At 42.4% G+C, this 9,492-nt stretch overlaps 3 protein-coding genes across 4 annotated transcripts in view; all 3 read right to left on the reverse strand.

Moving 5' to 3' along the window:
* Window positions 1-532: 532 nt before the first annotated feature.
* Window positions 533-3,538, reverse strand: tagln3a (transgelin 3a). The gene is made up of 5 exons (XM_067228953.1): window positions 3,372-3,538; window positions 2,491-2,734; window positions 1,842-2,016; window positions 1,579-1,681; window positions 533-1,298 (listed from the first exon to the last, which is right to left on the reverse strand). Exons 2-5 carry the CDS (start codon window positions 2,668-2,670, stop codon window positions 1,157-1,159), a joined length of 600 nt encoding a protein of 199 aa, XP_067085054.1. The 5' UTR covers window positions 2,671-2,734; window positions 3,372-3,538; the 3' UTR covers window positions 533-1,156.
* Window positions 3,539-3,714: 176 nt separating this feature from the next.
* On the reverse strand, window positions 3,715-4,737 carry LOC136933793 (uncharacterized protein C3orf85-like). Its single transcript, XM_067229316.1, has 4 exons — window positions 4,718-4,737; window positions 4,380-4,504; window positions 4,181-4,266; window positions 3,715-4,086 (listed from the first exon to the last, which is right to left on the reverse strand). Exons 2-4 carry the CDS (start codon window positions 4,482-4,484, stop codon window positions 4,011-4,013), a joined length of 267 nt encoding a protein of 88 aa, XP_067085417.1. The 5' UTR covers window positions 4,485-4,504; window positions 4,718-4,737; the 3' UTR covers window positions 3,715-4,010.
* Window positions 4,738-5,351: 614 nt separating this feature from the next.
* The window catches only part of abhd10a (abhydrolase domain containing 10, depalmitoylase a), a 4,242-nt gene continuing 101 nt past the window's right edge, over window positions 5,352-9,492 (reverse strand). Inside the window, exons 1-6 of one of the 2 annotated variants that reach the window (XR_010874818.1) lie at window positions 9,457-9,492; window positions 8,749-8,932; window positions 7,472-7,583; window positions 7,218-7,355; window positions 5,738-7,046; window positions 5,352-5,706 (exon numbers count right to left, since the gene is read on the reverse strand). The exon at window positions 9,457-9,492 is cut by the window's right edge and continues 101 nt beyond it. Coding sequence is in view for 1 of the 2 variants with exons in the window: in XM_067229090.1 (XP_067085191.1) it covers window positions 6,705-7,046; window positions 7,218-7,355; window positions 7,472-7,583; window positions 8,749-8,932; window positions 9,457-9,492 (812 nt within the window). In the remaining variant the exon portion in view is untranslated. Of the gene's footprint in view, window positions 7,047-7,217; window positions 7,356-7,471; window positions 7,584-8,748; window positions 8,933-9,456 lie in introns of both variants that reach the window. The other variant, XM_067229090.1, reaches the window with a different exon arrangement.

Genomic DNA, 9,492 nt, shown 5'->3' on the forward strand with positions numbered 1-9,492 from the left:
TTATTGATGAAATACATTACTTCGTTTGATTATTTTTGACATTTCATAACAGGAGGATGCAAACCTTTGCACTCAACTGTACGTTTCTGTTGATTTTATCAACATGCCTTCATGAACGGATGACATGTTTTTAACCTATCTGGAGAATGGGTGCTGTGCAGCCATATTGAGTATTTATATCTTATTATAACACATAAATGTAGTGATCTTTGGATCCATTTAGCAAAACAACAAAATTAATGTTCACTTTCATGAAACAGCATCACCTTGACTTTACTAACCTAAATACTGGTTTGTATTTTAGTACGCATGCTGTGAAGAGGGAGCCATCTGATGCAGGACTGACCAGAGAGGTGATGGATATTCTGCAGGCCTGCAGCAAGGAGGAGACCAATCAGGAAAAGAGAGGCGCTAATTCCAAGAGCGGTTGAATGAGTTTTCGAAAAGCTTCCTTGAACTGGACATCATTGTAGGGGAGGAAAGCTGTCATAGTACCTCTTAACAATTCAATTGAAAGTTGCCCTTTATGTATTTTCAGTAGTTTAATTGCTTACACCTTATCCAAGGTACATATAACACAGTGTAACTCAAACGTGTCGATTAGGTAATAGCGAGAAGACAAAAATATTTCTGAAGTTGTTGACTATCATTTTCTGTTACTGAATATTCAACATAAAAATACATGCAACAAAGGTTGTAGTGTAACATCCTCGTATTCACATTCCACAGTGAGGTACTTCATAAAAAATAATAGTGCCATTAGGAATTACATTTTAATACTAAGGTTATTGGATAACAAATTACAATAATGCTTCAAAACAAAATAAATGTGTTCTAGAAAACAATGGCATAGTTCCTGTCCCACCTGTGATAACTGAGGCACAGACATCATCCACACTGACGGAAATGACACCACTGTGTAAAAGGGTGTAAGGCCCATGTAAAGGATTTCTGAATCCACATCCACGGGATTTCCCCTCTTTCCCATCACACTCCCAGTACGTAAACAATCTTCAGATTTCAATATTAAGATTTGCATTTATTGTATAAGTGACATCTAGGCACCCTACATAGCTAGTGCAACCTCATGCCTCAAGAGAGGGTTAAAAACAAAGAGCCCGCCCCCCACTCTGCTCACCCGGAGGTGTGTTATTTTTTACATGATCTGCCGTGGCATGCCGTAGCCCTTCATGCCAGACTGAGATGCTCCCTGGTTGCTCCCCATCTGCATCCCAATCAGATTCTGACCACGACGCAGCTGCTCTTCAGTAAACTCCCTCCGGTTGCCTTGAGCTTTCCTGGTTATGCACAGATTGAAAGACACAATTGAACATTCAACTGTTATATTAAGGATGGCATGAAAGGGAATTGGGGGGGGGGGGGGGAGACGTGATTCCACACGAACATGCTTGCATCTTGTATTCACACAACGGAATGAATATGTACACAGAGGAACAATTTAGCCCTATGCTGTTTCTTGGTGCACTGAAATGGACCGCTGTGTAAGTGCATAATCCTCATGTAATTGCGCTTGTGTATGACTCGGCGCAAACAAAGATGAAAACAGTTCATTCTCACCTGTGGAACCAGTCGGGTTCCCCACGATAATGGCCGTCATCCTTTGTGAGGGCGATACTGCCAAGAGCGGATATGGTCCTCTGAACAGCGGCTAAATCCTTCCCTGTGTGTATCACACTAATATTTAATTGAATCCGGAATCAAACTTCCGAGAAACAAACGGGAGACGCGACTGAATGATCTCTCCTAAAGGGGTGGATACTTAGTGAGACAGTGACTATAGGACACGGTCCGTGATAGAGAGGTTACAATGTGATACCTACCTTCCCAAAGGTCCACAGTCTGGAAGAGGTCTGTTTTGATTACTCCGTAGGCCTCGGCTGCTTGTAGGAACTGAGAGATCTTTTCCATTTGCTTAAACACCATCTTTGTCTCAGGGATCTTCTTAATAGGCTTATCACTAGGAGGGTATAGGCTGTTGATGAGCCTACAAAGGATCTGGCCAAAGACATTAATGTATTTCCATGATGGATACAACCTCTTCAGGGAGTGCATTGGCAGTTTTGTCACTCACAAGGTAAAGAGGTGATGGAAATAGAATACTCCTAGATTCTGCAATAATACCCCACTGTGTCATCAGAGCTGCAATATTTAGAGTTTGAAATGACTAAATTTCCTACATACACAAATGATTACAACAAACACTTTCTACAGAACTCTTGCACTTTTGAGGTTCATGTTGTGTAATTGTAAGTTGTTTAACTACATGCTCTTATGTTTCTTCCCATTGGCACTTATTTGCTTTTCACAATGTATGCTTCATGTTTTGGCTACCCACAATGTTTTGGGGCTATCTCGTTGTTTATGATCATTGACTTATGCACTTTTGTAAAGCTCTCTCTTGGAAGTTGCTCTGGATAAAAGCATCTGCTAAATGAATAAATGTAAATGTACAGATTCATGGATACTCACTGTCCCAGTCTTGAGCCAGTCCTGGAAGTTTTCTCTGCCTGGCTGTGGCCGATCAATGTCTCCTCCACATTGGATGATGATCCACTCCACCAGCCTGGTCTCCAGGTCCACGGCATACTTCTGGTCTATCTTCTCCTGCACCTCTCGGCTTAGCCCATAACTGGGTCCTCTGTTAGCCATCGCTGCTAGGATAAGATGCTCTGTATATTGCTCTCTCAACACGGTGACTGAAAGAAAATTCTCACTGCCCAAGCAGGTGCAATACGCAACACATACACACACAGACACAAACAGGCAAGGTAATTTCAACTCATTTCTGTACTGCGTCTGAGGGGAGCCAAACGCATGATAGGATGGCTGTTGCTGTAGGCTATGCGTTGTTTTGTGCCTTCGCCTTTATACATAATTAATAGTTTTGCATGTAACAATCACAAAGCTTTCATAAGCATAAACGGACATCTCAAAGACGTGTTGTAGTGCTTGCGCTGTGATAAATATGAGGAGTCTTTTTATCATTACACTAGATTTAAATAAGTCGTGTATAAAGTGCCATTTTACATGAAGTAGCCTGAGAGTGTGTAGAATTTGCGCCCGTGTTCTGCTCCCCACTGGATGGTTTCCAAAGCAATAATTTCAAACGCCATTGCTGTTAGCGCAGGGACATGGCCTATGCAACATTCATATTTTCAACGTCCTATGAAAGCATGTCAAAAATTGTATATCGTTTACTAGTTAGGCTATCTGGTGTCCTTAAACTGAAGAATCAATCAAGTGTATTAAACGAGAATCCCATGACGTGCGCAAAATGGGACATCTAGGCCCATTCGGAATAATATCGCCCCCTGGCCTTTTTCTGATCTGGATCAATATTTCCTACTTACGGAATATATTAATCCACGTCGTTTTGAGTCTGGTTGCTGATTCTCTGCAGTCATGGGCGGATTTCACTTGACATCTTTAATGGGTGCGGTACAGCGCTCAGCATCCGTTCTTCTCTGACTAGCCAATTGCTTTTTGTGCACGAGTGCACTGATTCTGAAAGTCAATTGATGCCTCAGCGCCGCTACGGAAAATAAACAAAACGTATCCTATGGCTCGTCAAATGATGTGAGACTGAGACTGATGACTGTAAAGTCCGCTATAAGTTTATGTCGATGTTATATGTTTTGATGTTGCGACTTTTTGTCCAAATATATAATCAAACGACTGATTTTGTTGGTGTTTCCATACATAAATGTTTGCTTTATTGATCTGCTTCCATTCGAGCATTCATGCATGTAGGATTAGTCAGTAATGCATCTAACATTCTGCACAAGCGTCCTGTGTGCTACACTACTATGTTAAGTGCTCTTTTCTCGACATTTATAAAACACATGAACAGTCTTACGTGCTCATCTTTAAGGGCACAGCGCTTGTGCACACACGCTGAGTGAGTAGGCTATATAAAATGAATTGCAGATACAGTAACCAAGAGGATGACGACTATGACTCTTGGCACGAGCTTCTCCATACGCCATCTGTCAGTGTCTGCCTGTCTGCGCATCCAGGTGAGCTCGAGCATTCCTTAGCATCTCCATATACAGCTTGTTGTTCTCACTGGAAAACAAATAAACGCAAGACGTGCAACTGTAGTATGAGTTTAAGTATTGTAGACCATGCAGATGATCTCCTATCTGAATCACATACTCACGCTGCCACAGAGCGGTCAAACATCAGGTTGCCCATGTCCATGTAGTACTGGGCATCTGTTCGAAGAGCTGTCCAGTACTCATTAGCCTTGAGTAGAGAGTATATTGTATCATGAATACACACAATAGGCCTATGATATGCCTTAAGATCTGGACATTTGAAAATCGAATACAGTAAACACCATGCTGATAGTTGTGTACCTGTTCTTGAACGGTGTAGCCCCATTGGTTCTGAGAGTGGTTGGGATCCCAGTAGCCTGACTGTCTCTTCAGTCTGATAAATCGCTTTGCTTCCTCTTCTTTCATGAACGGGGCAGCAAAAATCCCTGTCAAAATGTGTCACTTTGAATTTCTAACTTCCCCTGCCTTTTTACCAAAAATATAATTGAAATTACGAAACAAAAATGATGTGCTATGAGACTCAAACTATAAATCCAAGTCTAGGGACATCAAGTCACTTTAATTCTTGTTCGAATAAGATCCATTCAGTATAACTTCTTGCAAAATAGGACTTACCTTTGACCAAAAAGAATACTCACCACTCAAGAGAGCAAAACATATTAAAAAGTTCATGTTTTTCATCTGAAAAATGTAATATTTTCAAGTTGTATAAGGACATTGGGAATGTTTTTATGTAGAATCATCACATGAAAGTTGTGGAGACAGCATTAATATCACACTGTGTATAATTGAGGTCTTAGTTCATAAATCTAAATGAGACATATAGCATCTACTTTCAGTTTTGACCTGAACTTTGAACCTGAATTTTTCCTTAGACAACATTAGCCCTGGTCAACAATACAAAATAATTTACAAGTAACAGCAAACTGTAGAGGTTATTTACCTGAAGCAGGGAAGTTGTGAACTGTTTCTTAAGGGCATGTGCAAGAGTCTGCAGGCTCCCAAAATGTCACAGATGGATGTGAAGGGAACAGAACTTTCTTTCAGGGGCGGTGTTGTGTGAGCCAAAGGCAATTGATGTAAACTTGCTATAGCTACATATTTCAGCGCCAAGGATTCACATAGATGGGCCTTTCACACCAACACTGCACTTCTGTTCGCCATATTTGAGGAACATGTCTAGAACTCGAAGAGTAACATAGTGGAGACACTGTTGGAGGAAACTTCCAGTAGGAACTGTGAAAAATGAAAATGTTTACGGATATCTCTGTCAACACTGATCTTTAATTAATGAAAGCAATTAATAATGTCATGAAAAGTGATACTGTCGCACATACATAAAAATAAGTTTACATAAAGTATAGTGTGCAAACCATGGTTTTGTGAAGAAATAACAGTATTTATCATGATGAGCCAGATAGTTGTGTGATGACAGTCAATAGTAATGGTACATATGCTTTTAAGCCATTTAGGTGGGATGGTTATCATGGTCTTAGTGCTACAGTAAAACAAAAAACAGTGCTAAAGAAAACAAACAATTTGACATTCCCTACAAATATTATAAAAAATGTGTACTTTATTAAAGGAAACCCATAAAATATCTAGATTCAGGACTAATGGTTGTGATCTATTAAAGCCATTGTTGCATTGATGTTGACCACTAAACCACTTCTGGCTTAAAAAAAATATGCCGGACAGCAAACTAAGTTTTAAATATTAGGAATACATGTTTTGATCCTAACTTCAGATACAATTCTATGTTAACAGCTCCGACACAGTCTTAACCAGGAAATAGGAATGTTGACTACACCGAGTCAGTGACCCAACCAGACTAACATACATGGGTGCAGTACTGTCAATCTTAACATAGCATATGTGCAATCGTTCAAGAACATACCACAATAAAATAACAAACTGAGCAAAGATCAACGTTCTGAGAAGGGGCAACGAGTATCATCTGTATAATGCACTCTCATTTCAAAAATTGTACTGAAACAATTGAAAACAATAAATATTTTTTATACACTAATAATATAACAATATTATAGGCTCATAATACTCCAGTCCTTCATACATAATCTATCATGCAAAAACCCCAGGTGCAAAATCAAATGGCATTGAAAGATCAATCCATGTCTGTTCAGCAAAGGAAATCCTCCAGCTAGCACAGGAAGAGAAAATGGTAATGAGTGGAAAACAGCAAGATATCCAAACAGCGGGTAGGGACATTTTGTTTCTGATCAATCGTTTTTTTTACAATCTCGGCTCCCTCTCGTGCTCAAGCTGGGGCATGACCATGAAACGCACAGTTGCATTTGCTGCCTTCTACTGGTTGTTCAATGCACATGCATACATCACAAAAGGCACGTCTGCTGCACCACCACTTTGTTTGCTTTATAGATATTTTTCTCATTGGGGGATTACACTGAGATGGCACCAGGGATGTCAAAAACAAACAAACAAAAAAACTTCCCTTTTTCACGTTGTGTTTTTACGTTTGTAGCACCTTAGGGGTACAATGAACACAGGCCTGAGTGTGGGGGAACGTGAGGTCAGAGTGGTGTCACCACACTGCATAGTCCTGTGGCGAACAACACCCCCCCCCCCCCCCCCCCCGCCGCCCTCTCAAACCAGCGTGGTCAGCTTGTCTATGAGGTCGTCGATGGTATACACGATGAGCTTGATGTCATCCTTCTCCGTCATGCGGTGCTTGCCGTGCTTGCGGAGGATGACGTCCACGTCGTTGCTCAGGACGCGCTCGGCCACCTGCATGGAGATGTGCCAGGGGATGTCCTGGTCCTTCATCCCGTGGATGAGCCTGACCGGGCACGTGCACGGAATGGGGCTTTGCAGGACGCAGTGTTGCTCCGCCTCCTTCAGGAAGTCCACCGTGAATGTGACGGAGCCCTCCTCGTTGTGTTTGGTGGGGACCACCCATTGGCCCTCCTCCTCAATCGCCTTCCTCGCCTACAAGAAACAGGAAGCAGAAAGCAAAAGGTCTACTGGCAAAGGCAGACGTAAAGAGAAGGAACATCGAAAACAACCTCCGCTCAGAACTGTATCCATAGTACGACGATACTGTATCTCCATTTTGTATGGCTCTTCATCACATACAGGGAACCCACCATGTGGACTCACCTCTATAGAAAGGGTGTTGAAGACAGTAACAAAGTGATCTGCAGCGGTTGAGATGCCGACCAGGGCTGCAGTCCGCTCTGGACGAGCTATGGCCGCCAGGATCATCAGCCAGCCTCCCATACTGGAGCCAACAAGGATCTGAAACAGGATTTGTATTAGGAGGAACGTAACGGGTCAAACAGGTCTGGGTAAAGAGGTTCCTGAAAATAAGACACTTTTAAACATGCTTGTATATGCTATGAAGAGACACTTACTTGTGGGCCTTCAACAAGCTCATCGAGAACATACAGAACATCCTTTTTCCAAGTGCCAACACTGCAATCTGCCAATGCACCTTCGGAAGAACCACAGCCTGTGTAGTCAAACCTAGGAGAAACATACAAGGTACCAGAGTCAGATGGCTGAGCGGTTAGGGAATTGGGCTATTAATCAGAAGGTTGCCGGTTCGATTCCCAGTTGTCACAAAATGACGTTGTGTCCTTGGGCAAGGCACTTCACCCTACTTGCCTCGGGGGAATGTCCCTGGACTTACTGTAAGTCGCTCTGGATAAGAGCATCTGCTAAATGACTAAATGTCTGCTAAATGACTAAAACTACCACATCAAAGAATTTAAACACATCAAAAGTAATTGTCCATCTGAAAAGGCACCAAGAGCCACCTGCTGCATTTCTCAAGAGATAAATCACCCCTAACGGCTTCAACCTGATAGCAAAACGACGTTGGGCGCTGTTCCCATTTCCCCTCAGTTGCTGAGGTGGAGCCACCAATCCCATCGCTTTTCCACTCCAAACCTGTTATGTATCGTCAGGGTAACAGTGGTAGGAGAGGCCATGTGATTTGAGGACCAAGCCATGGGATCTGGTGTAGATAGAGAAGAAGTCCCATCCCAGATTCCTATGGGACACCTATGGTAAGGGTGTGGGGTGCAGGAATGGACTCTCCCCAGTCAGGTAGGACCTGAACCAGGAGAGAGGGGTTACAGCAGTACCCATTTCAGCCAGTGTGGAGCTTAGAAGTGGGAAGCAGCTGATCGTGTCGAAGGCTGCATACAAGTCTTGGAGAATCAGAACAGATGAGAGGTTGTGGCTCTAGCTGTGTTGAGAGTCCCCATCACTACCAAGAGGACAGACCGCCAGAGAGTTTTAAGACTCTAACCTCACTATGACCACGTGAAATAACAGACTGCTTTGAAGTTATTTCTATAGTCTCTCTTTAAGCTAAAGGAGGTTAAAAAACGTTGCGGAACCATCTTTCTTCTCAAAAGAACTCAAACTCTGGGTTTGAGTTCTCTTCACCTCATCAGGGCACGTTACCCAGCCTTGGAAAAAAGACTACGCCAATGGTGTAGAGATACCAAAAAATTCTAACTGTCATTGACATTTGGCAACGCAATAATATTATGTTTATTCAGTAAAGGCTTATTAATACAAAGGGTGAGAATATCCTCAAATGTTGCAGCATTTCACTCAGCATCAGCCTGGAATCGTGATGTTAGTGCATCTAGTCTAGTCAGTGGTATACTTATCTTACCTCAAATAGGAGTGACCTAGGGATTTGCAGAACTCCTCTAGGGCTTCAGCCTTCTGTCCCCCCATGTTGGAGGCGAAGCCAGGTAAGAAGACTACCCCTGGGCTCTTCCCCTTTACTTTCCTGTAGGCCAACTTCGGCAGGTCAGGACGCGTTGCATACTGCACTGTAGCCTTATGTCTCACACCTATGACAAAATGATAGTACATGGTACACGCAGACAAGCAGGAGTGCTATGTTATTCCATGTTAATTTGCTCACAAGATGCTTGAGGCCAGACGTGTAACGAGACAGCAATGCATTGGCCATCAAATTAAGAAGTTAGCTCGAGCATGTCAGTTTAAAACTAGCTAGCACTAGTAAATAAACACAGTGGTGCTAGATCTGAGCTCATTAAGCCAGATGGTTTACATGGCATATCGTTATCTAGATGCATTCCACACATAACTAGACGCAGCTAGCTGACTTAGCTAGCTAGACTAGCTAACCAACGTGTTTGCTACTGTCAATATTCTATCTAAAATTCGACCAAAATTATGGGAACCACTTGGTCTGGAACAGCCTACAATGCTAGCAAACGCTATCACTACTTAGTCACCTTCTAGCATAAAAAGCTACCTGTGCCACACCCCCATAAACCGTTAGCGTGGAAATGTACAATTTTGTTCTTACGCCTTCATCATTTGTGTATCAGGTAGGTATAAAACTCACCGGAAAACGTGATCGCTTTTCTTTTGGCATTTAACT

The sequence above is a fragment of the Osmerus mordax genome, chromosome 25 (genome assembly GCF_038355195.1).
Source record: "Osmerus mordax isolate fOsmMor3 chromosome 25, fOsmMor3.pri, whole genome shotgun sequence".
Classification (NCBI taxonomy): Eukaryota; Metazoa; Chordata; class Actinopteri; order Osmeriformes; family Osmeridae; genus Osmerus; species Osmerus mordax.

Coding starts and splice junctions, on each gene's coding strand:
- LOC136933793 (XM_067229316.1), bottom strand. CDS start 4,484: ATGAAAGAAGAGGAAGCAAAGCGATTTATCAGACTGAAGAGACAGTCA. Junction 4,267..4,379: donor GCTACACCGTTCAAGAACAG/GTACACAACTAT, acceptor TCTCTACTCAAG/GCTAATGAGTACTGGACAGC. Junction 4,087..4,180: donor TTTGACCGCTCTGTGGCAGC/GTGAGTATGTGA, acceptor TTTGTTTTCCAG/TGAGAACAACAAGCTGTATA.
- tagln3a (XM_067228953.1), bottom strand. CDS start 2,670: ATGGCTAACAGAGGACCCAGTTATGGGCTAAGCCGAGAGGTGCAGGAG. Junction 1,682..1,841: donor GACTGTGGACCTTTGGGAAG/GTAGGTATCACA, acceptor TGATACACACAG/GGAAGGATTTAGCCGCTGTT. Junction 1,299..1,578: donor GAACCCGACTGGTTCCACAG/GTGAGAATGAAC, acceptor GTGCATAACCAG/GAAAGCTCAAGGCAACCGGA.